The following is a 27750-nucleotide window of genomic DNA, read 5'->3' as shown; positions in this document are numbered from 1 at the left end:
TATGTAATATGTTGTATAATATGTGTATAATTTTCTTCAAATTTTTTTTCACCAAATGTGTAAAAATTCTTTGTTAAGGTTGTGTTCAAACCTCGTATTACTATAAAATGTTGCTAAAAGAGGTAAACATTTGAAAATACATAGAAGCCTTACAATTAATTTGAAGCTTCAGGATTGCAGAAAAATAAAAACAGCATATAAATCCGAGACCAGGCACACTTGTTTTTTCTAATCTGTAGAACCTCGGCACAAGAAAACAAGAACAAACGCCGCAAAACGCGAAATGGGGGCAGGGTAGACACACCCTGACCACCTAGGCCTGCTCAGGGGGTCCCACAAGGAGCCCCAGGTCCCAAAAATGTATTTTTTAATTTTTTTAATATCGCGGGATGCGCTTTGGATCCGTGAATCCTAGCGATATTAAAAAAAAAAAAAACAGAAACGCGGCCTCCCGCGGGAAATATGTAAATTTGCCACAGGGGGCCAAATCCCGGGGGCATTATTGAAAAAAAAGTGTGGAGGGGTCCCAATCCCCCCCACACTGCCACCCCCGGGGCTCCAATTAAATATATGCGGGGGCTCTGAGGCCCCTGCCAGCCCCGGGGACCGCCACCCCCGGGGCTCGATTTTAATGTATGCGAGGGGATCACAGGTAACCGCCGCAGGCCCGGGGACCGCCACCCCAGGGCTAATTTCAAATCGGAGGGGGGTGCTCTCAGGCCCCCCTAGCCCCAGGGACCACCACCCTCGGGCAAGAATTAAATGTATGCAAGGGGCCCCCCCGCAGCCCCTGGGACCGCAGCCCCAGTGACCGCCACCCCCGTGGCTTCTCAAAAATGTGGGAGAGGGGCCACACAGCCCCCCTCCTGAAGCCCTCGATGGCCCTGGGGACCTCCACCCCCCAGGGCCGGCTCCTGCAGTGTCCCGGGAACTTTAAAATATTCACCTAAAATCAGCCGAACAACGAAATACGATATACTCACCCGTTTATTTATTTATTTATTTATTATAAAGTTTTGTATAGCGCGAACAAGACCCAAGGGTATCAGAGCGCTTCACATAAAGGCAAGTTACACGTTAACGGTGTATGCACAATAATAACATACTGGTATGAGGTAGAAAGTTACAAGGTTTGGGTGCATATAGATCTATATCCATTCCAAATGTGCAATATGTGATAAGAGGTAGGTTAAGGCTAAAACTTATATCGTATTCTATTACGCTAACATATTGTAATTGGATTTGTTAAGCGCGATTGCTGCCCAACGGGCGTCCAAGCGCTGAGTAAGTAGACAGAGATGGGCGGTGCAGAAGAGATTAGAACTCGGTGGATTTGGCAAACAGTAAGGTTTTCAGCTGTTTGCGGAATGAGAGCAGGTTCGAGTTGGACCGGAGTTGTAGAGTAAGAGCATTCCATAGCTTCGAGGTGTTCAGGGAGAACATCCTGCCTCCGGCCCTGGCTCTCCTTACTCTGGGAATCACCGCCAGGAAAGCCTCCGTGGAGCGAAGGTTTCTATTTGGGTGGTAGGGAATGACTAGATTGTCATTGATTGCTGGGCCTGTCTTCCAGAAGGCCCGGTGCGCAATACATAGTGCCTTGAATGCCACTCTCTGCCTTACTGGCAGCCAATGTAGACTTTTCAGTCCAGGTCTAGCTGACTGGGTTCGCGGGATCTGTAGCAGGGTACGGGCTGCACAGTTCTGTACCACCTGCAACTTCCGAAGAGTCATCTCAGGGGCCCCGACATATAGGGCATTGTTTGAGTCTAGACGGGACTGGATCAGGCCTTGTACTGCCACCCGTTTGGCTTCCAACGGTAAAAGCGGGAGAACCTTCCTCAGGGTTCTGAGTAAGCCAAAACAAGTGGCGGACAACTTGGTGGCCTGGGTGGAGAAGGAGAGATTTTTGTCCAGCCATACTCCTAGGCTCTTTACACTTTCCTTAGGGGTGGGAGGAGAGCCCAGACAGGGGGGCCATAAGGAAGTGAAAGGCACTGGCGAGGCTGGTCCCAGGAGCATGAGCTCTGTTTTTTCTCCGTTTAGTTTGAGGGAGGAGTTAGTCATCCACTCCTTGACGTCCTCTAAACATTTCAGCAGACCTTCCGGAGTTTGCCTGTTGTTCTCTTGTGCCAGCGAGACCACTAGTTGGGTATCGTCGGCGTACAATACGATTTTGATACCGTGCGGTTCGACGACCCCAGCTAGTGGTCTCATGTATACGTTGAATAGCGCAGGGCTCAAGGAGGAGCCCTGCGGTACTCCGCAGCTTAGTGGTTTGCTGGATGACACTGTGTCCCCGTCAAAGATCTGAAAAGATCTATTGGTCAGGAAGGAGTCGAACCACCTCAATACGTCGCCTGATACTCCGATGTCATGAAGACGGTTCAGCAAGGTGGCATAGCTGACCGTATCAAAGGCTGCACTTAGATCAAGGAGGATCACTGCCACTGATCCTCCCTGATCCAGTACCCTTCAAGATTCTTCGGTAACCGCTAACTGGGCGGTTTCAGTGCCGTGCTTCGGTCTGAAGCCTGTCTGGGACGTATCTAGTAGTGAGTTATTCTCAAGGAACTGGACAAGCTGGGCGTTTATGTACTTCTCCAGAACCTTGCTTGCCCAGGGGAGGAGTGAGATGGGGCGGTAACTGGAGTGATCGTCTGGATCCAGGTTGGGTTTTTTTTTAGTAACGCCCGCACCATGGCTTGCTTCCAAGCGGTGGGCACTGTACAGGCGGAGATGGAGGAATTTAGTAGCTCCAAGATTGCAGGCAAGATGGCTTGGCTTGCTTGTATCAAAATTTCCGGTGGAGCTGGATCGCGAGGGGAGCCCGATTTGACTTGGCATGCCACTTTGCCAAGGGTGTCAAGGTCTAGTGGGGGGGAAGTGCTCAAGACTAGGCTGGTCTGGGGGAAGAGGGGGTCTTGAGGAGGGTAGGTCGGTTGCATCAGGAATTGTGGCTGCTGTTGGGAAGGTGGAGTAAATTTTAGAGACTTTGTTGTGAAAGAATTCCGCAAGCTCATTACATTGTTCCTGAGTTTTGGTCAGGGGAGGAGCAGTGTTGACTTTGGTACATTGTTTTATTATGTGGAAAATTTCTTTGGGCTTGGATTTGGCTTCCATAATTTTGTCCGAAAAGTAGGTTGCCTGGGCCGCCCTGACCCCTTCTCTGTAGGCCTTGATTGCCTCTTTGTAATGGACCTTTTTTTCCGGTAGGAAGTCTAGACGCCACGCTCTCTCTAGTTGCCTACAGAGGCGTTTTTTATCTCTTAGAGAATCTGAGAACCAGGGTGCTGATTTATGCAGTCTCTTTGAGGAGGACCTGCGAAGAGGGAGGATCGTGTCCAGAGAGTTTGTGATCCAACCTTCATAATTTTTGTTTGCCACATTGGGGTCTGTGCAGGGAAGTGGACGGGTGGAGTCCAGGTTGCATGTCCAGGATTCCATGGGAAGTTTTGCCCAATTCCTCCTTGTTGTGACTTGGGGAGTCGGCTGGGGAGTTTTGTATGTAATCCAGGTGAACAGGATTAAAAAGTGGTCCGACCAGGGGAGGGGGGTGGGTTGATCTACAGTCAAATCGGTGCAGTTGCTAAAGATTGGATCAAGTAGATTGCCCTTCTCATGAGTAGGGGCTGTAACCAGCTGGGATAGTTGAAGGGCTCCTAGGTCATCAATTAGTTCCGTAGCGATGTGATCTAAAGGGGAATTAAAATGGTAATTAAGGTCCCCTAAGACCGTGTGGTTAGCAGAAGTCATAATTCTTTTTGCTATGATTTCTGGGAGAGACCTATGGAACAGTTTTGCTGGCTCTGGGGGGCGGTATATCAATGTGCCGGAGAAGGTTCTGTTCGCATTAAAATCTATGCTGAATTCTAAACTCTCGTACTCAGGAATGATTTCAGCTGTAGTTCAGCAGCGATACTGGTCTTTTAGTATGATTGCCAGACCTCCGCCTCTCCCTTCTGGCCTGTCTAAATCGAAGGATTTGAAAACCAGCGGGTAGGGCTGAGACTATGTTTGGCTCAGATTGGGCTGTGAGCCATGTCTCTGTCAGAAAGATAGCATCTGGCTTGTGCTCCTCAAGCAACAGGGCAATTTGTGTGCTGTGCTTCGGCAAGGATCGACAGTTTAGTACATACATACAGTATTTCTGTGACGCGGCCGGCGGGGTGGTGATAAAGGTAAGGATTATCTGGATTTACCCAGTGTGATAAAATATAAAGTGAAGTGGATATATACGATTGTCTTTACTTGAGGTAGCATTTTGTTTACAGTTTAGTCTCGGTGGAGTCGCCAGTCTCATATCGTCTCAACAAAGTTCAGTAATCGGACTGCACTTGATTGTAATCGAACGAGTCTATGTGGAGAATTTCTTCATCATGAAGCTCTTCACTTCCCGTTTAAAAGTTGAGGTATTTTGGATCTTCCTAATTCGTGGGGGGAGTGAGTTCCAAATTCTGGGGGCAGCTCCCGAGAACGCTCTGTCATAAGTTTTCTTCTTTCGGAAGAAGGCTGGCCTCAATAGTAGCTCCTTAGCACTCCTAGCTGGTCTGTTACCTCCTGACAGCTCAATTTTCTTGGCTAGGTATCTCGGCGTGTTGTAGTGGAGCGCTTTATGGGTGATACATGCTATCTTTAGTTGGATTCTGGCTTCAAAGGGTAGCCAGTTTAATGCTTTCAAGTGTGGGGATATGTGGTCGAATTTTCTTGATCCCGTGATGAGTCTTGCCGCTGCGTTCAGGCAAGCTTTTAGTGGTGCTGTCAACGTGTTTGGTAATCCGGCTAAGGTGGTGCAGCCATATTCAATCCGAGAGATGACTAGGGATTGGATAGCCAGTTTAAGATCGGCTTCTGAGATGAATGGTTTCAGTTTCCTTAGATAATTCAAATGGAAGCGGGCACTTTTAGCCATTGAGTTAATATGGGTTTTCATGTCAAGATTTTCGTCTAGAGTGATTCCTAGTGATTTAGCTGAGTTGACTAGGGTGGGGGTGCAGTTTAGCGCCGTCACCAGCTTGATCCATTCCTTTATTTCTGCTTGGCTCCTTGTTGGTGAGATTAATAGGAACTCTGTTTTATTAGCATTGAGTTTCAGATGATTGGCCTTTAACCATTGCAATGCCATATTTAAGGTCTCATTCATTAGCTCAATGTCTTCAAGGGAGGCAATCTTCATATATATCTGCGTGTCGTCCGCATACATGTGATAGGATATCTTTGAGTTTCGGAGAATTTCTGTGAGGGGTTCGACATAGGTTGAACAGGTCAGGTGATAGCGACGATCCTTGTGGAACTCCAATTGAGTTGGGGCATATAGGTGAGATTGATTGGTTGACCAGGAATCGTTGTGTTCTGTTTTGTAAGAAAGACTCGAACCATTTCAGAACCTTTCCCTCCAGTCCCATCCTGTTCCGCAGCCTGGTCAGTAATGCTTCATGATTTACTGTGTCAAATGCCGAGGACAGGTCTAGGAGAATTAGTAGGCAAGCTTGGTTTTGGTCAAGGGCCTGTAGCGCATCATCAGCAATATGGAGGATCGCAGTTTCCGTACTATGCCCTGATCAGAATCCTGATTGGCATTCATCTAGTAGGGAGAACTTGTTGATGTGTTTGCTCAGTTGGCACTGCACACATTTCTCAATTACTTTGGCCAGTAAAGGAATGTTAGTAACTGGACAAAAGTTGTTCGGATCTGTTGCATCCGCTGTAGGTTTTTTGATTATGGGAACAACTTGTCCTGTTTTTAGGCAGTCAGGGAGGATCCCTTGTGATAATGATGCATTTATTACTTTGGTCCAAATTGGGACCACAATATAGTTGATTTCTTTTACGCACTTCGCGGGTAGAGGGTCATGATAGTGGTTGTTAGGCTTGATTTCCGAGAGCGTTTTGGCGACCTTCTCCTGGTCAAATAGTTCGAATGTATCCCAATATGCTTTGTTTTTTGATTTGCTGCGCTCTATAGCCCTGTCGTGCTTGTTCGCAGTCAATGGTTGGGTTGGCAAGGTAGCCGCTGCGCTTGTGAGCTCCAATTCCAGTGCTTTGGCCTTCTCCGTGAAAAATGTCGAGAAATCCTCGCAGCTTAGAGGAGTTTTTGAGTTCTCATGGGCGGTTTTGGCTAACTTATTTGATTGTTGCTTTAGGATCTCGAAGAGTTCCCGTGGTCTGTTTTTGGCATTGTCCAGTTCGGATCTTATATATTCCCTTTTGGAGTTGATGACCTTTTTGTTATATTGGTTTCTGATTTTTTGGAGTGCTGTCAGCTCCGGGGATGACGGGTGTTGTCTCCATTTTCTTTCGGCCATTCTCAATTTGCGCCTCTCTTCATTGAGTGATCCATTGAACCATGGATTTTTTTCCTTTTCGGTGACTCTTTTCAATTTTAGTGGCATGGCGTCATTGACGATGTTCCCGATTGTGGTTATGTAGTGTTCTGTCATCTCATTTACTTTCTGCAGATTGCTAGGTACCTTCAGGTCTCTCTCACACCTTTCTACGAGTTGCTCCATATTAGCCTCTTTTGTAGCTCGACTCCATTTTCTGAGTGTGAAGGGTTGAACGGTCTTACTCTTTTTCACTACCGGTATCAAGAAAGATATGGCATGGTGATCAGACCAATCACACGGGTTTATGGAGAGGATTGATGTGTCTTTGGCTCCTGAGATAATCCCGTTATCAAGAGCTGCATCTTTGAGCCCTTTACTGATCCTGAAAAGTAATTCTAACCATACTTACCAGTAACTTGTATTTCCTTCCATAGGAATCCATTGTCTAGTTTTCACCAGAAAAGTTTCTAAGTGTCTATTTTCACAAACTAAAAATATTCCTTAAAAATTGCCTGTACGACTTAAACTCATTCTATCAACGGTTTACAGTAGATGCACCCGTGCTGGATCTAGGAGCCACCACGGAGTAAGAAAAAGTAACGTTAACACTACTTACTGCTAAGTGAATTTCTTCCCATAGGATAACATTGGTGAATCTATGTGATAAAGTTTCCAAGTGTCAACTTTTAAAATGCAATAATATTCCTTAAAAATCACTACTGTAACCAAAACGCTTTTACTCAACTGTTTACAGGAGATGTTCCCGGACTGAATCTAGGATCCAGTCCTGTGGTTAGAAAAGTAATCAAAAAAGTAACTAATTGCATTTAACTAGAAATTCAAATTGAACTCTATGTTGCAGTGCCTGAAATTGTGTGGAGCATTACAACAACTGTACCTACTGTACTTAGAAAACCATTGCCTATTTGCAAAGTTTTTAAACTAAAGTAATTAATTCTGAGAAAGTATATTTTGTAATGTAATGCATAATGTAAATATAATGTATGTTTAAAAAATAAAATATCTAAAAATAAATTGTTTAAAAAATGTAGTAAATCAGTATAAAAAAATAAAAATAACTAATACATTGGAAAATTGTCATTTACAAAACCTTTGAAATTCATTGAAAAAAACATAGGTTTCAAACAAGTTATAGTTGAGAATTACCTTTTAAAAAACCTTAGAAATTCACTGAAAAAAATCAGTGATGTCATTTGAGATGTCATCAGTGATGTCATCTGTGATGTCACTGACCATGTCATGAATGATGTAATATGTGACATCATCAGTAGTGGATTGCGGGCGCGCGAGTTATAGTTAGTAGAACTGACTATAACAGAGGAATTTCAATTGTTTTGTATGAGGGAAATTATCCTGCTAACTAGAACACCCCGGAAACATGTTTTTTTCTGTGAATTTCTAAGGTTTTTTAAATGGTAATTCCCAACTATAACTTGTCTGAAACCTATGATTATATATATATACATATATATATATATATATATATATATATATATACATACATATACATATACATATATATATATATATTTTATTATCTACACTTCAGATTTTAGGCCTTTACTGAAACCCTAGCAAAGATACAAAGATCCCAGAGCAAGTGAAATGTAAAATATTACCAATGGTGTTTGATTATTTTATAGGCAATTTAGTGGTTATTCTAAGATCCAAGTACAGTATCACTTTGCATCAATGCAGATCATGTGGAAAACAACCTACTTGCAATTTGAAGACCCGTTCTTCTTCACTATTCGCATCAAGGAGGTCATCAATGTCAATTTCTACTTCTGGCATCTCTTCTTCCTGAAGCAAGAGAAATATTCTTTAGAAGCAATCAGAGGTTCTCCAAGTCAGTCTTAATTTTGACCCTTGCATTATTACATGGGATAGCTGTAACAATGTGCGGAATTAGTGAATATATAAGGAACTCAGTAATGTACATACTAAACAGAGGTCACATTGAACTGTATTAAGCATTATTCAATTGACTGACATTAATAAGGGATTTTCGAAGCGTGAAAGGGGAAAATGCATCAGAGGTTTAAAGTGCTGGATTGGTTTTAATAAAAAGAGACATCCCCACAGAACACCCCTTGTACAGTATAATGAAAGGAATTTGATTACATGCCAAATTGGAGCATCAGATACATCTTCGAATTCCATAATTGAGATTAGAAACTATTTTGAATTCTGAAGTCAATTTCTTCTTTTGTATTGCACTTAGATGTGTTTGGGACACTGATTCAGCCAGCTAATTAAACCCATAAGAAAACATCACGATCCTAACCAATCAATAACATAAATTTAATCCTAATGTGCAAGTAGTTTCAAAGCTAAATCTTTAAAATGTGCACTATGTTTCAGTAGAACCAAACGAATATATTCACTTAAAAAAAAAAAAACGTATTGAGTGGTTACAGATTTTACAAGGCTGTTGGTGTGAAGGCCCACCACCAGAGTGCTTATTGATTACAATTCCAATCAATTTCCAAGATCAAAATAACGAAACTAATCACAGGATAACCCCTTGCAAACAGGAACTTCAGGATAGTGGCCTTTCGTCTACTTATCATTTGTTGCACGTCTTCTTGTGTATATGCTAATACGAATCTGTTGATTTGCAGAAGCTATGCAAATGTACTTAGCTGTATTTAACAAATGAAACAGTACAACAGATTTTCTGTATTGTAGTGAATTGAATGATAAATATAGTATTATAAATAAGATTAGAGTGATGTGAATGAGGCAGGATTCAGTGCAGAGAGATGCAGAACAGTAACCATGCAAAGAACAGTCTTCAAAAAGTATTCATTATCTCCAATGGAATGAGCAAGTGACATCAATTTCTGTATGAAAAGGACTAGATTTGCAATGGTATTTTGGTGTGTGGAAAATATGATGTGTGCCACTGATATCTAGACAACTTTTGGAGCAATTAGGATTAGTCTAGCAGACATCCTCAAAAAAGTATAACACAAGTAATGCAAATGAGAGAGTATTTAAAAAGCAAAAGAGGGAATTCAAAACTGGCTTAAGTTATAGTGCACAAATCATCCAGTGCTCAGGAGTCCGGTGTGAATTAACGGAAAATAAAATTACTGGAACACGCAAGATCAAATCTGTTGGGGTTTATGAACCAGATCGGCAAGCTGCCAACAAAACTAAATTGATTTGTGCCCCATGCACAGATGGATTTAAAAATATGAATTAAACATTAAAAACAATAAAAACTTCTGGAGGAAAATCTAGAATCACCATAACCATATCTCATCAGTTCCTCGCTTGGATCTTACATTTGTAAAACTGCAAAGATCTTGAGAATATGACTGGTTAGAGATTCGTTCATTTCCAAGTATTCCGGAATGAACCCAGACCTTACAAATGCAGAGGTATTATATATTTTTAGATAAGACATGGTATCTAGAGGTGTACCGACTAACAGAATCAGAGTTCTTTTAGATTGTATATATTGGTTGAGGAGAAAGTGAGCATGATATTCCAGCCTCTTAGGATCCTCTAAAGTCGCTCTCCATAATTCACCCACCTCGGTGTTCTATTATGCATGAATAAAGGCTTAAATCGACCCATTAAGAAAATTGGACCTTTTTTTCGCATTCAAATCCAGGTTACTACTTCTGTAAATAAGCTGGGATCAAATTTCAGGCCATGTTTCAAAATTTTCAAGGCAACAGATGATGCTAACAATTTGAGAATCATGGACGAATAGATTACAGAAACTAAGCTCACCCGGAAACTCTTGAATCACAATAATGCTTTGTCATTCTTCACTTTATGATCAAAGAATGTAAAGAACATTTATTTCAATAATTTACGATAGTATTATTCCCTGGAAAAGGTGGCAAAATGTACTTTTTGCACAGCTCTGCTTTCAATGGCTTGGACTGGGAGCAATCTAAAATATGCAGCTCTTTGCTTCTAGATCAATCTTAATCTGGATGAGGATATTCAATCTTTTAGAGATGAATGTGCTGTTGTCCAAGAAATCTTGATACTGTCATTATATGTTGTCATATACATTGTAACTGCAGTTGCAGGATTGTACAGGATAAGCTGAATTTATTAGCAAGTTAAAACGATATGTTCATTATAATTTTATAGTGAAGGTCCGAGGAAAATCGCTCTCGGATTATAGAGTAACGCCGTAATTCGCCGTTATTGATCTTTCTACAACAGAAAATGCATTTTTCAGCACAAGCTTAATGGACTCACCTAGACCATTTCTTCTTTTCAAATGGAAGTTTTCTTGGAAAGCCAAATCTCCAACGCACGCTGAGCTGGTCAACCCATGCCCCGATTGGCCCACTTTCCAAGCATCACAAACACATAATGCAGAGGAGACACATAGCTTGCAACTCCACCCAGACTACTTGTGGGTATTTAACATTTTGGATGTTAAAAATATTGTAAAATCTAAATACTTTGGAACCCGTGGTAATAATCGCCTGAAAAACAACTGCAGAAATCAATTTATGTGGCTATAGGCGCACTCTACAAAATCAATTAAAAAATATTTATTCAAGGAATGGTTAAAGGGAGATAAACACAATGACAACTTGTGAAAAATAACAATTGTCCGTAACAGACAAGCTAATCCTTCTACAAACTGAGAGACTGCAGTTTTCCTAATTCGTCTACTCAGTACAATTATAATTAAAACCGACCTGGACTGAGTTCCATTTCCCCCTCGAATATATAGAGTTAATGTGCTCATGTGGACTTACGAAACCACCGCTTGAATACATTTCAACAGTTTTTTGCCTGTTCGTGAAAGAAAGACGTCTAGCTGTGAACTCAATACAAGCAACTGCAAAACAATTCAAAAGGAAAATGGATTTTCCAACTGCAGTACAAAACGTCAATAAATAGGAATTATTGTAATACAAAACCCCAGCTGGTGCCCACTGTGAGCAGAGCCTTCCCTGTAGAACTTCATAGAAAAGAACCTACTACATTGTCTACCTGCAGTTCTTAAACTCTGAATTACAGAAAACCTTCCCTAGAAAAGGAACACCTGTGAGTTCTTGCATCAATTCTTAGTATCCTACATGAAGCTTGTCAATCAATTTTTTCTAGCTATCAACTTGACACAGTTTCACCACCATCCAGAACAAGTCTGCAGTAGTGCACTATTTGTATGTGAAAGTACATTTTCGATAGATGCATACAGGGAATAAAGAGCTAGTCACGCGGGCCATCTATGCAGGGCCTTGCACATACATGCTTTACTATAAATATATGCTAGACTGATTTGGACAAAAAGTGAGAGCAACAATGACCTGGAAGAATAGAGCATACAGAACAGCTTCTCTGCACTGCACTGCTAGCATCAAATCATTCTATCAGAGGAGTCTATGAATGGACTATTTGTTGTGCCCCCAAACACTCCCTTCCACCCCCCCTCCTGATTTTTGCCCAACCTGTTTTTGTTGGCTCTAGAACTCTATGCACTTTACCCTTGCTAACCAGTAATAAATTGAATGTGCCCCCATTTAAACATGGTTGAATTGGCCTATTCCTAACTGTGTTATTTAACTTGCCTATGCACCGCTAGTATATGGTGTACAAAGCATAAGTTAAGTGCCATTAATTAACGCAGCAGCTATTGTGCAATCCACTACAGTGGCAAAGTAAACATGGCTTTCGGCTACCCCTATGTAGGAGAATTATGCAGAGCTAACCGTGCAGTGGAACGCATGAAAATAACCCTTTTGACAGGTAGAAACCTCCCTTTTAAATACATATTAGCAATAAACTTTGTAGCCCACAAGGTAGGGTGCATGAAATCTAAAAGTGGACCCAGACAACCAGCTAGTAGGTGACCAAGAATTGTTTCAATAATAGAGAAAGAAAGTAGCACACAGTTCACTGTAGGTGTACTCATGCAAAAATGGAATGGTTTCAGTTGTGTATTTAGGTCTGGACCAGTCAGTGATCGTTTTTGTTACTACAAAAATGTTTGTCAATTATAGTGTTTATATAAACATTTTTATTCTCAGATGTGATGCACTGTTTGAAAGTGACATTTTAATGTCACTCCAGACATTTTTTTTTATTAAACTGCGAATGTATACCTCATTGTTAATTGTATTAAAATGGCAAATGCCAAAAATGTATTTTTGAATGGACATCACAATGCCCAGCTCAGAACATACCCATATTGTGTTACTGAGGATTTATAAAATGTTTCCTGCGAATATGAAATTAATTACCCTGCTTTCCGTAACCTATTGCTCAAAAAAGTTGAGCAATCCCATCTTGCCTTGAGCATCCCTTAGTTTAATATCACAGGGCATAATTAAATGTTCCTTTCAAACAGTAGACGTCTCCACTGGTAACTTGAGAAGCATCTGCTTTCAGGGCCACACTGCATATGGACAGTCCACAAAATGTGACAGAGGGCTGCTGTTACCTTAGCAGAACCTGAGTTTTTGGCTGATTCGCCCGACCTGTGGCAACCCGTAGGTCACTTTGTCTGCCGGGGTAATACATAGATCTCTAGGTCTGTAGGGGCCTGTGTTTGACCTCATGGTCACAGGTTCAAATCTGGTGCTTCCACTCAGCCTGGCATCCTTTGAAGGTCAGTAAAGCGAGTACCATTGAGTTGGGTAACAAACATCTGTTATTGAGCACCAAGAGGCCCACAGATGAATGTGTGCTTTACAAATGATTATGTTATGTGGTGTAAGCTACCAGCATTACTGGTCAAAACTCTCTTGTACAGTTTATTTCGGGGTTTGGTTTGTTGTGCTATTATTGTTCCATATGTATCATCTTATCCTAAATCCCACGTTTTCCTCCTCTAAAAATGTAATTGGAGATGTAAGCTAGGATTAGAAGCAGTAGAATAAACCTATTAGTGTTAATTAGGATCAGATTTATGCATGCCCTTTATTTTGTGTACCCAGATGCACATATGTTCAGAATCCCTTGCCTCAACGGCAGTCCTACAATAATGTATGCTCAATTGGTTTACTCCCTCTTTCGCACTGTAATACATTGGGCATATTAGTTGAGGGAGGTAAGTACCCATCTCAAGTAATAATTACATTCCTGGTCAGGGTGAGCCCTCAAGTCGCTAAATTAACCTTAGATCAACCCCATTGTAGCTATGGCATTGAACCGGGGAGCCTAATTTAGGGCAATGTGTAAATTAATTATGCAGTACTAAAACAGTAATAAAGTCAAAATGCTAAACAAGAAAAATATCAAAATGAATTAGAAAAAATCGAGTTAAATAGAATAAACAAAATGACAAGGATCTAATATGGGGAAACAAAGATAAGAATTGTTAAAGTTTTAACTAGAAATAGAGTCAAGAAGGACAATTGCCAATGATAGTCAATGGTCGCAGTAGAACAGGACTTAAACACAATTTGGCGTGGACCACGATAGAGCACGGGTTGGATACACTAACCAGATTTGCCCTAGTCTAACATTTTACCTTCTGACTTTAGCCCTTCCAATCCCAATTCACTGCAAGAGTACACTCCTGCGGCCCCAACCTCAGACTCTTTGGGTGTCTGGTACAGGCCAACAGCAGGATCCAGTTCCTCTCCAGGTCCCACTGGTCATATGGATACTTCCAGAAAAAGGCATCATGTAGCTTACAGTCCCTCTCTAGCCATACAGGAGGTCAACCAATGACCCTTGGAGTCCACGTCATCGTCCTGGGTATAAGATGGAACAGGTCCAGTCCTTCAGGGCTCTTCTAAGGTTTCCAACAGCAGATGAGTATTCTTCAAATATTCCACAGTTCCAGAAAGCATCACGAAGAGTATGCATGCCTGGCACTAGCTGGTGGGTGGGAGTCAACTCTTGGCCAAACCCAAAGCAATATGGTGAAGGTTCCCTGACCTACCTACTTTTGCAGTAGTTCCAGTTTGCCTTACTAAAAACATGCCCAAAATCCAATGTGTCAGGGCAAATCCAAGATGATGAAGACATCCGTCAACACAAAATTTGGGTTAGGAGGTTGGGGGTGTGAGTGGAGAGTGCAATCTGGTAATCCTAGTGTCCTACCACATCTAACACTAAAATCTAGTTTGAAGCTGGCTCTGTACCCACAACAAATCCAGAGACAAGTCTGGTAGGACATACGCAGAGTCCTTCAGCAACCAAACAAAGGATCCACAAGAATTGCCTTGGCATCCTGCTCTCTCTTTTTCAAGTGTGCCCCAGGTGTTTCATGTGGCTCAACAGACCTGTGAAGCTGGAACTGCCACTGTCCTGTCAACGGAGTTACACAGCCCCCACCCTGCATATTTTGGTGACCTCAGAGGAGTTCTTTGTCCATTCAGATCAGCTTATTAGTTGCTCCAATGAGGCATTTTGCACCTCTTTTGCAACTGTTCAGGTCTAATCACTGACAGGGCTACTGCTGGAATGCTAATGCAAGCCCCCCCCAATTAAGTAGAGGAATATGTAACTTTCTAAAAGTTACTTTTCCTCAATATTTATCAAAATCCAACTTCACCATTAAATTGGATTCTTAACAACAATTAGTTGATCCCTTTCCTGAGTTAGCAGTGTTAGTATATTTAATCAGCACTCTGGTATTCTACATAGGGCAGCTAGGACTACTACAGTGAAATAGATGTTTGGTTCTTGTCACTTTAGAGACAATGAAATATTTTCTGTGTCTCCAGCTTTAAAATGTCATGCACCCTGTGAGCAACAAAGATTACTACTGATATGCATTTAAAAGGGGGATTTTTACCTGTCAAAAGGATTATTTTTTATCTGTTGCATTGTACAAAATCTAATGCAGCAGTCGCATAAATAGGGGTAGGCCTAAAGCCATGATTGCTTAGCCACTGTAGAGGCCTCCACAATAGCTGCTACGTTCATTAAGGGCACTTAACTTCCACCCCAGTCACTACTCACCCCTCTTACCCACTGCCAAATATCTGCTGTGGGTCCTCATCAGCTGAGTTTTTCCTCATTTTGGGAACCACACAGAAATCAGCTGCATATTAGCTAGGCTGACTGCTTCCTCCCACCACCTTCTCTACTCACACCTACTCTTTGGCCTGTTCTGGCCACATCACCGAAATAAAGTTAAGTTAAACGGTTCTTCTCAGTTTGTGCCTTCATTGTCATAACTCTGTGTGGCATTTTATCTAACCTGCACTACCCCCTCGGAGCTTTCGTGCTGCACTGACCACTTAGTCCTGGTTGCATTACAAGAACCTAAGGAAGCCACCACTAAAGCAAAAGCAACGGTAACCTAACCCTGAAAGTATTGCTGCAAGCTTCAATTGTACCACACACAGACTCTTAAAACGCAGACTACCCTCTTGCACAAAGAAACTTAAAATTGGCCTCTTGACATCTAAAGCTAAGCTTTGATAAGTGATGTCACGAGTGTAAGTAATCTTGTTGTGAGGGTTCTTTTGAGTCCGAGGTAAGCTCGGACTCCAAGTTTATAACTTGCGTTAAATAAAGCTGCACTTTCACCTTTCCTGTCTCACTCACCAGTTACCTTTTATCCACTGATGACAGGTGACTCAGTACCCTTCTTGGGCCTCTCCGTAGCGGTGACCTGTTAACTAAATGCAACTAAAGGCAAAGCCGGAAGGAGCAAGAGTCAAGGTCATGTAACCCTCAGCACTAGCCTACTCAATCGCTCCGCCACATAGTATTTATACCTGGTCATCAGGGTAAAGGTCAGAGAGGCTCAGGACATCCTCTCTGTATGGGCCTGAAAAGGACTTGATGCCAGAAACCCTGCCCAAAAATAATTTTCTACAATCAGGTAAGCTTATCTCCTCCACAACAGATTGACAACAGTACCCTCTGGTTATGGGCACTGATCTGTGCACAGTGGACAGCGGATCTTGATAACCCCCCGTCCATCCCTGCTGAAACCCAGAGCGCACCCCTCCTCCCAAAAGAAGTAAAAAAAACTCAATCCTGGTATTTCCCTTTCTCAATTGCAGTAATAATGCATTCACACTCATATGGCACTCAACTCCCCATCCTCCTACCAACATTCCTGTGAACCTCAAATTCCCCACTTCCCCTCTCACTTCACCACCTATCACAAACCATCTTGCTCTCAAAATGTTTCCTCAATCTCTCTCCTGTTCTACCAAAAATGGTTGGTAGAATGTCTATCCCAATGTTATCGGACATTATCCTCCCCGTAGCTCCCCCCAACCTACCTCTCCCTGCTTGAACCTCTTCCACCACGTGGACATACTGCACCCCAGTCTTCCGTCCTCCTCCAGATCTTAATTGCGCACTAGTCCTGCAGTCTCCCCATCCCTCCGTACCCTCTCTACATATCAATATCAACTTCTCTACCTATCAACTTCTCTACCTATCAACTTCTCTACCTATCAACTTCTCTACCTATCAACTTCTCTACCTATCAACTTCTTTCACACATTACTACCCTAGCTGGGCTCGCATCCTCACATACATTTCCCTTAACCCATCTCACTCCTCTACAAACTCTACCCATTTAGCACACTGCTACACAGCATAACCATAAAAATGCTTGCTAATAATCAATTGTTTAAAGCTCTTAAGGTAAACACTTTTCTTATACATCACATCCACCTTTAACAAATGCAAAAGAATCACAAACACTCTCACATGCTCAAACAATGCAGCACAACCCACCCCACAACATAAAACACAGTTACACATCCACCCAATGGCCACATTTACAAATAGGGCCCCTCTCGCCTTGTCAAAATGACCCTACAATTTATTTTCTAAACTTGTTCGGACAAGAACATTATTGCCAGAAAAACACAGGATGTCAACGTTTCCAGCACTTCTATTGTATTACCTGGTGATGCTGTTGGGTAAACAGAACAAAATAATCTGGGTCAAGACCAGAGACAGTTCAACAAAGAGCCGAAAACATCAGATGAATAATGATGTAGACTTGAATCCACTTAAGCTGCTTACTGACAAATGGCCATTCAAAGAGTAAAAACATATACAAGATCTCTCATCTAATGACATACAGATCCAGATATTTTATTAATCACAGAAGCATGGCTGGGAGTGCACATGGCAGCCAACAGTTCTCAAAGCTATCCAAACTGGATATCATATGATCACCCTTAACTGTCAAGGAAAGAGAGAAGGCGGTTTGTCCTCACCTTTAAGAATGTCATAACACTCTCCAAAACAGACGGTGCTGTGAGGTAAAGGTTTTGTAGTCCTGCTCATCACCAATCAATCCTTGTCCCATCTTCAACTGAAATTTTATGCTACTCTACAATCCCTTTCACCAATTGACAGCTGCCTTTCTGGATGTAGTAACAGATATATCAATGAAATATCACAAGCTATGTATTTGTAGTGATCTTAACATTTAGTATAACAAACCTAGCATGCTTCAAACATACACTAATAAGTAAGACCTAGACGCCCACATTTACAGCAGATTGACACTACTCCCACTGATGTACCAGGCCATTCCTCAGATCTCATCTTTTGCAATCCAGAACCAATTACTATCAAAAAGACTTACTCCAGTTCTTGGTCCAATCATTACATTGTGAGAAAGTGTGATGATTGGACCATTGTCACTTTCTCACACACGATTCCACAAAAAAGGTCAGCCAACTCATCTACTGATGTAATCCTTCAGACTATGAAACAAAGTGAACATGGACGATCTGAAAGCACAGCTAACCTCTAACACTGATGTGAAGAAAAACTCAATAGTTAAGTTTATGAAAATAATAGGAAAAATAAAAGGTCAAATCGCTACACTTTGAAGAATTTGGTATAAATCATGAACCTTCATGACAAAAGAAGCCTACACAGACAAAACAAGATATACAAATCAATGATAAAAATAACTTTAAAAAACTTTTTTTTAAATCACACTGCTTAAATACTCTTAAAAATTATAGCAGAATTTTGTAATCCAGAAATCCGTCAAACCAACTCTCAAGATTTATGCAATATGCTAGCGACTTATTACATATGCAAAGAAGACACATTGGACTGATATCATGCTTTCAAAAAAGCAAACTGCCATCTAAGTACACAATAAAAAAAACCACACACCCCAGAAAATATACCACATAGTTTCACATCCTTTCAAGGAACCTCAATGTCTGAAGTTCAAGACCTTGTAAAGGCTAGAGCCCAGTCGACTGTCAAACACAGTAGCGGGTGGTGTCCCTCAACACAGGAGGAGTCTTGAGGGGACCAAGAGCCAAACCAAGTTTGGGCCAAAAAGATAAAACAAAATGTAAAAATTTACTTACCCATGCGCTCCTCCATTTTTGGCTTTCCTCTATGTTTTCTTATTTCTTCTTGGATGCCGTCTGCGTGACGGCATCTCAGGCAACCCCCTTCTGCAAATCCCGATGCTGCTCTCATCCTGCAGATGAGCACCATGAGAGCAGCGCCAGGATTGGCTGGAGCGATCTGCCTTCCCGCTACAGGAGGCCTGTGCCTGCTCTCCACCCAGCTGTCTGAGACAAATAGGGGAAGAGATTTACACAGCATATGTAAAACATTAGGCTGGCCATCGCAAGACAACCCGCAAAAGTGACATGCGCAGTGTAAACTGGAGACAGCGCCACTCCCCTACTGCCACTCCACAGCAATGCCACACCCGCAAACACTGCTCAGGCTGGAAGCAGTGAAAAATAAAACAGTAATTCATTGCATTAACACTCTGCCCCAATGGGGAGGCCACTGCTGGTCAGATCCTTACCCTCTGCAAATATTAAAAAAGATTCTTCTATCAGCATCTGTAGCTATTCCCATCAGAAACAATAAAAATGTCCTTAGACAGGAGTTTTTCTAGAGGAAAACTTGAATATGCCCATTACTCAAGAAAACAATCTGATTCCCCAAGACCCTAACAAATACAGGCCAATGACTAATGGACACTGCCTCTGCAAATTAATGTTAAGAGCAGAATTCCTCCAGGTCTCACAGTAAACAGAAAATAGCTGCTGTCTTAAAAGCTGTACCTGTACTTCTGAACCACTCAGCAGCTTTAGTCACAGTTTTCCTTCTTGCTCAGGTTCAAGGAAATCATCTTAGCTACACAACAGGACTAGTGTATTCATTTAAAAACGTTACAACGTAAAATAAAAGGACTTCCACAAGGATCTATCCTCTCACCCTTTCTGTTAAATATCTACACAAAACTACTACCAGAGCTAATCAATAGCATTTTACTTAGATAGGTTACAATTATGCAGATATGAAGAAAACACTGAAATTGGAAAACCCCAAGGCCATAGGAAAATCAAATGTCGTCAGTTGTCTCAAAGCAATGGACAATGGATGATTTGAAACCACCTCAAACTAAATGCATCACAAGCAGAAATACTCACCTGTGGCAACTGGAAAACGTATGATTCTCCTGTCCCTGATAAATAAACGAAAATATCAGAAGAGGTACAAAACTGAAGAGTTATCATGGATTGGGAACACTCAATGAACACTCCCTTGGAGAAACAATTTAAATCCTCTTTCTAGAGCATAAAAATACTTCAATGTATCTTCCAAGACCTAAGATTCTAGGGTTCAAGCAGCTACATTACTCACGCTCTCAAAGTGGATTACACTAATGTCCTATTAAAATAACTCCCGCACTATGACTCCTAAAAAGACTGCAGAAACCTCAGACCACAACATTTTAAAAAATTGACGGATGAAAGGTTTGGTTTAATCTCAGCCACTGGTCATTACTCAGGGTGGTATCTGAGTCCATTGTGTTTTTTGCCCAACATGCCACCTCGGATTAGACTCTATATGCAAATCAGCCTCAGTCCTGCTCCAATACAAACAGTCCAGCCTGAACTGCCAAACCAGCTCCTCTCTGAACAAGAACACAAGCACTCCAAGACTGGTTTTGGACACACCAGGCCTGTGTAGTGAGGTGCAACTTGGTCCCAGTGGCAAAGTGAGCACAGGACCGATGTTTCGGCATACCAGTGGCACTTAATTGGTCACAATACAACCTACAAAAAATGATGGATGACTGGTAATTTCGCAGGGCTGCATCCCAGTCCATTGTTTTTTGCCACCTTAGATTAGGCTCAACTATATGAAAATCAGGCTTGGTCATGCTCTGGCAGGAACTGCCGAGCCAGGTCCTCTTAATTCAAGCATTCCTTCCATCACGTTGCCTAAGCAGAAAATTCAGAATGTTGCAGCAAGATTATAACTACTACACGTAAACATTGGTTCTCACATATCTGCTCTGAAGACTCTATACGGACTACCTTCCACAAGGTCATGCTTGTTCAAGCTACTATGCATGACTCCAGCATAGATGGTAAAGGACTGGTTTGGATGGATCCCATTGGGGAATGGTTGAGACTGATTGGCATATGAATGGGTCCACACTCAGGTGGAATAGTGGGCAAAAGAACGATGGGTTGGAATGCTACCCGAGCAATTGCCAGTGGTTAGATTCATTACAAGCATTCCTCCCTTGTCTTTTTGTGCATTTGGCTAATGGTAAAGGCCCTGAATTAATTCAGAGAGAAAAAAAGACTCACAAAATAGTTCCAGCATGGGGAAGTTTCGCTTGAGTTTAACACTGCAGTTAATATGATCACAGTATAAGAAAAAACAAACATTTACGGCACATCCTTCTCCATAAACTATGCCAAATTAAGAACTCCATCCTACTGAACATTAGAAAAACAAGGACATGATGAAGACTTGAAGAACGATAAAAAGTTGGTTATTCCCAGCATAATAACTAGACAGTATACCAATACACCAATCATCTGTAAACGAGAGGCACAACAAAATACCAGATTCTTGCAAGAAAGAAACTGTTGGAGGCAGTCCCAAATTAGGGAACTGTCTCCCACCAAATATAAGAGCAACTATGGACCACCTTAAGTTCCGAAGGGTTAAGAGCCAATTATCCCAATCTTAGCCATTAGAAAGCAAACATAGGATTCCTCTACAACTACAAAAAAATAGGACACATCAGAAAACCCAGCAAGTTACAAGACACCCTCCACCATTCTCATAAACCACCAAGGAGAGAGCTCCTTTTTAAACAACAAAGGGGACCCAAATAAAGTCTGCTAGGGACCTTGGGAATCAATTATTAAACACAACAGGGGTCCCTAGGGAAAAGTGGGAGTGAGAAATTAAATGAATACAGACGCAATCAGTGCTGTATTGGTTAAGCATGTCCAGCTGGACAGCGGGTTAATGTTTAATTTTTGGCAACGTGTTGAGATAAGTACAACACAAAAATACTGAGAGTGGGACACAAGCCTCTATCCTACTTTAAAAACATGGAAACATACAAACATAAGGTCTGGGAAACATTTAGGGAAGGCTCAGGCAACGCTCACGATTTGTTCTCAAATACAAATTCAGAGAATTAAGTAAACAAATCGCAAAAAACATCTCTACGAAATAAATGGAAACATCATAGTGTATGCATGAGACATTTTTAGAGTGTCAATGACGTTTCGATCCATGAAAGGAATGCGTGGATCATCTTCAGGACATTAAATAAGCATGCCTGAATATAGGTACCTTAAAATACAAAACACAATCTTGCTGGGAGACGAAGAAAATGTGGGGGAAAAAAACGAGAGAAAGATTAGGGAGATATATGTTTAAAACGTTTGCCTTGTATAGTTTTGAGAGTCAATACAAAGACGAAGTTGGCAATCTTTAGGTGACAATCATTTAGGCCAGGTGACAAGCTGATTTAGCACTGAGATGCGGCGCCAAAGGGTTAAATGGTATACACTGACAATTCAAAACGAGTTGCTGGATTTTGATAGGTAAAGTGACATGGTGTAAATGAAAAACAATGCGGCGCAGTGACTTAGTGGTAAAATGACCTACTCTGTCTCATCTCTTCTCTCTGCACTACGCTCCAATGGCAGTCGCTCCCTTGCCCCCACGGCAACCTTTACCTGCTCCGCACCTCGCCCGAAAGCTTAACAGAAGCCTCACCGTGCATCACAGCCACCTGTCTGCGCTGTTCACACACTATCTGTACTCCTCTTCTTGCCACCATTGTAGGGCTTCGTACTCTTAAACTATTGAAATGTCAAATCAAAGCAAATCAAGCTTTATTCGGATCATACAAAATGTCCAGAAAAGCATACTATAAAATACAATAAAATCCATTTATGACCAAAAAATATCAGGCGAAAACAACATTTTAACATATTTAAAAGAAGCACAATCATTATACAAGTGTACATATCAAAGAATAGAAAAACAAAAGAGTGTCAGAGGGTCTATCCAGTCTATGTGTGGGTCATTAAACTAACAGAACAGTGTCAACTCATCTAACCGTGATAGAGAGAATTGCTGGATACCAGTGATCACTTACAGGATATCCATCAGTCACCACACGGAACCGCCCTTCATCATTTGGCATTCCTGTTAGTCACAATAATTGGTACGCCACTGGCTCAAACAAGGGGGGGTCAGTTGGTGTAACCTCCCAAGAGCCAGGTGGCGGCCAAATAGTGGTAGAGTGTCACAAACTACCCATCAATTTGTTTGGTGGGTGACTGATTTGCAGTGCTGTGAAAAAGGGTGTGTGAAAGAGGTGAGTGAAAATATATAAAATTGGGTGAGTGAGCAGAAATAAGGAAACTTTATTAGGTTCTATGCTCGCTCCGCCAATATTAAAAAAGCAGCATAGGTGGATTTAACAAATATCTACTCTGATATCAAATTGGTCAACATGTTTCAGCAATATACTAGGGACTATCGAGTCCATTGCTTTCATCAGGACCGGTAAACGTTAGAATGCTACTACAAAAGGTGAAGTGATAGATAAAAAACTTATTTTAGTGACTGAATATATGCATTTCCTTCAACATGAAAACAGATCACCTGATGTATAAGGTGTATTCCTTTGTTTGTAGAAAGTATATTCGTCACATGATAGTTGGAGTAAATGGCTCCACCCCGCCTGGCAACGGCTCAGGGAACGAGGGAAGCACCGCACTCTCCGTCGGTACTCCTACACCTCCATCTGAGCCGATTGGGGATCAAAGAATATACACTTTATATTGATTCATAGTTCAACTTTTCTAAGTGAACAAGTTCATTCCTTTGTTTTGTTGCCGACATTATATAACAAATTACTGCATTACAGACTGGTATTTTTTATAAATTTCATAAATAATTAAAAGCAGCTTTATAGGAGTACAGGTGATTATCTTTAAAAGTTGGATGGAATTTTTTTTTCCTAATTTCTGTATAAAAATTACAAAAAAGTAAAAAGTGAAGGGTGCTTTGTTTGGACCTACCAACACACGGGCAATTTAGAAGATTAGCACGCCACTTACCCCTTTTAGGGATAGCAAAAAGATAGTGTAATGTGTAGTCTGGTTAGGTAGAATCGATGCTGGACATTAGTTATAAAAACAAGGTATGGCTGTATACCCATAGCAATTGGCCCCTCAACATAAGATAGAACAGTTATCTTGGTACTTGGAACCTCATCTCTTAAAGCTGTCCTAACATTCAGAAGGCTCCTTTTTAATTCAACGTTACTAATTTTTCATACATCTTCAGGTTGATTCCCATTCGGGGCTAAATTGCATTCTTCTAAGAGACCACTGATAACTTAACCAAGGTATTTTCTTACATCGGTCTTGGGACAAACAGCCTAATATAATATCCCTAGTAAAGTGAGTTTCTTCCCTAGTCCAGACACTGTGCCACAAATTTAAAGCGGCCATACTAATCAGATTGTGTGTATATGATGTCCAAGTTTCTCTATGCAAAATAATGGAAGAGGCAGGTACAGCTAGTAGACGTCTCAAAAAGTTGTTTTCAAGGGTTTGTAGCTGTGAATTATCTGCCTGGTCCCATAGGGCTCCTCCGTAACAACTCCCTGTGATACACTTTGCTCCGTATAACTTACGAAACTCCTGTACAGGTTTTTTACCGATTTTTTGGGAGAATCTAAAAATGGCCTCCACTAATTTCACCAATTTCAGCTTGCATAGGGTTATATGTGTATTCCAAGTATCCTTACTGTTAAAAAGAATCTCCAAGTAAGAGAATGTTAATGTTCTCTCTATTAATGTGCCGTTAATATAATGTGATTTAGTTTTAATATTGCTTTTACCACAGGACATAACCAAAGTCTTGCTCAGGTTAATTTTTAAATATTTTCCCATCATAAAACTAGTAAAATTGTCCATCAAGGTTTGTAAGCCGTTCGCTGTCCTTGAACTTAGGACAGTGTCATTGGTGTACTATTCAATTTTAATTCAATTTGTATAAGCTTTATTCGAGACAAATCTCATAAAAGCACATAAAATCAAAACAATTACACAAAAATACATAATCACAGAGTAAAACTTATAGGCCTATAATTAGCAGGCAATGAGCGATCGCCCTTCTTGTGGATGGGGATAATTGTTGCACCCTTCCAAATGTCTGGGACCACTGCCCCCTTTACTAGAGCATTTGCTACAAGGAGGGTGTATCTCGCCCATCTAGTCACATCATGTTTGAAAATATCAGGGGGGATACCATCTGGACCTGGCGCCCTCCCACATTTCGCGGAACAGATGGCAATTTCTGCTTCTCTAAAGGAGAATAAATCTTCGGTTGCATAAACCGGTATTATATTGTCAGCTGCCACGGGTTTATTACTTTCCGCGTACTGTGGCCCGAAGTAATCGACCCAGGCTTCCACTGGTACATTGTTGTCAGGTTTTACTGGGCCCGCACCACTACCCCACTTGATAATTTTCCAGAATAACATTGAGTCTTTATTATCAGAGGCTTCTTTTAGTTGGGCCCAATGGTCTTCGTCCCATTTCTTTTTGGCACGATAGATGGCTAATTTGTACAGTTTCCTATTCTTTGTCACTGCAGCTCGGTCCCTGTTCCTTATGGCATGCCCCAGGTCTAGACGTGCTGTTCTACAGTGGTTATCAAACCACCTGCCCACTTCCTTAGTTTTCTTCCCTTTTCTTCTCTTGATAAAAAAACATGGTCTTAGAAGGGAGAATAACTTATTGTGGATTTCGGTGATACCGTTGTCCCCTGGAACCACTGGGACTGCTGCTTCAATCGCAGAAATTGCACGATCAACCTCATTAGTACTATATATCATAGTGGCCTCATTTGCTAGTACCTTGGGCCATTTTAACCTTCGCTCATCGTTACTTAAAAGAGGGGTTTCATCGTGTGTCTCAATAGGGTTTCCTGAACCGGTATTCCACCACCTGTGGGACACACAAAGGGGGTTGTGGTCACTTTCAACCCGGGGCCTAACAGCCATGTCAACAACCCCATTCCACAGCTGGAGACTACACAATATATAATCAATTCGGCTCCTATTAATGCCGTTGTCAAAAGTGTAGCTGCCCTCCTTGTCACCAGGTGTCCTGCCGTTAAGAGCTCTTAGACCATGTTCCAAACAAATTCCATTTAGCAATAAAATCTCTTTTGTCCATCGCTTCACTGGTTTTAGGTTTAGAGATGGTACCCCCCAAAGATTATCCTCTTCACTCTCCATAAGGTCATTTGTACAATCCAAGGGTTCAAAAGTCCGGTTTAGATCCCCAACAATTATCTTTACATTTTCCTGGGAAATGGCCTCCATGGCATCAGACAACAACTCAATAGTAGATAGATTTGTTGCTTTGTCTCCTCTCACATAAACATTGTATAAATCTATTGGTTGGCCCTTAGCAGCAGAGATTCTTAGTGCTTGTAGATCTATATTTCCCACGTCTAGGATTTTTATGTTAATGTGCAAATCCTGTCTAACCCAAACAGTTAGGCCACCCTTGGGCCGCCCTCTTCCCCCTTTTGAGGCTGGTATACAATAATTCAAGTAACCTAGGCAAAAGAGTGGATCACAAGCCCAGGTTTCTTGAAAACAACAAATGTCAAAACCACTTATAAAATCCACCCAAAGTTGGGAATCCAACTTGCTAGCCAACCCGGCGACATTCCAAGATAAGAGCGTACCAATATCTACATTTGTCCCGTCCCGAGCTTTGACAAGTGGAAATACATGGGCTGACATTGGGCTTTCCATTGGACTAGTCAGCCTTTCTAAATCATCTGTTGGGTCCACGGTTAAATCATCTATTGCAGGGTATAAGACATTTGTGTTTAGTGTTCCCAGTCTTAGGCCACCTTCTTCAGCCACACACCCAGCCTCAGTGTTGTTCACCAGTAGATTAATAGCAATGGTATTACCACAAACATCACGTAACCCTTCTACTTCTTTTATATCTCCACCTATGCTATCAATACCAGTATGTCAATACCCCCAACCAAAATCCTGCCATCCTACATAGGGATTGTAATATGTATGTGAGGTATGATTATAACCAGCAGGGGGAGGTGGTAAAGGAATAACTGGCCATGGTACAGTAGGGGGGATTAAGGGCTCGTTGAGTAGACTTGTAGTTACACTTGAGGGTCGGGGGTAAAAAAAGGTAAGGTCCACAATACCAATACCACCCTTATTTGTTCCCCATCCCTGCCTTGTTATCCATCCCACCACCCTAGGGTCTTGGAAGTTAACCACTATACAGTCCCCCCCCAGGGTTTTTGGTGTATAACCCATCCAGTCAATTCTCCTTGCCCCTATTATTAGCCCGTCAATATCACCCGGCAGAGGACGGTTTTCCTTTAACCAGTGCATGGTCTTGTTTTTAAGCATCTGGAAATTTTCTCTCTGTCCTGAGGGTAAAGGTGGTACATTGATAAGAACTGCCACATAGGGGAAGGAGTCTGGAGTAAGATTAATTGGGGGTTTTCTATGAGGTGGCTTTGGCAAGGGCGGTGGGATAGATTTGGGAACTTGGGGAACAAGTTGGAGGGCAGGCTTCTGGACCTGTAATTTATTATTTGCTTGGAATGATGCTAGAGATTTACCTGCCGGCTGGCATACATTAGCCCCATTTCCTCCCCCCGGGATGTTTGAAGGTATGCGTATATTATTGGTTACATTTACAGATGTTGGTACTTTACCCACTTGTTGGCACAGAGTAACCTCAACATTTGCAACGGCCGGTGGGTTTTGGGTCTGGGCTAGTATGGGCTGTGTAGGATGTGTTGAAGTCGACTGTGATGGTTCAGAACCAGCAGTCACACACTTAGCCCTATCTGAAGTTTTTGCAGTGGCTTTAGCTGGAGGTTTGTTTTGTTTGGGAGGTAAAGGAGAGCCATTTCGGGGATTTCTACCCTTGTCCTGTACATGTGGGTTATTTGCGACCTGGGTGTTTGTGTTTGCTTCTGCCCTATTTGCTTTAATCAGGGATTTTGTAGAATAGAAATTGTCTAATGTTGTCTGCTCGAAGTGGTTTAACCTGTCTACGAGCTTAGCAATTCTATCCTCAATAGGGGTAAGTAGCAGTCTAAACATTTTTTCCAATTCTGGAAGCACATTTACAAATAATTCAAC

At 41.7% G+C, this 27750-nt stretch overlaps 1 protein-coding gene across 1 annotated transcript in view; it reads right to left on the bottom strand.

The window, feature by feature from the left end:
* The window catches only part of PPP1R14C (protein phosphatase 1 regulatory inhibitor subunit 14C), a 284336-nt gene that overhangs the window by 106035 nt on the left and 150551 nt on the right, over positions 1 to 27750 (bottom strand). Inside the window, exon 2 of the mRNA XM_086927569.1 lies at positions 8064 to 8147. Coding sequence (XP_086783695.1) covers positions 8064 to 8147 — 84 coding nt within the window. The remainder of the gene's footprint in view (positions 1 to 8063; positions 8148 to 27750) is intronic.

The sequence above is a fragment of the Lissotriton vulgaris genome, chromosome 6, assembly GCF_964263255.1.
Source record: "Lissotriton vulgaris chromosome 6, aLisVul1.2, whole genome shotgun sequence".
Taxonomy (NCBI): domain Eukaryota; kingdom Metazoa; phylum Chordata; class Amphibia; order Caudata; family Salamandridae; genus Lissotriton; species Lissotriton vulgaris.
Note: the sequence above shows the minus strand (reverse complement) of the source record. Positions and strands in the feature narration are given on the sequence as shown.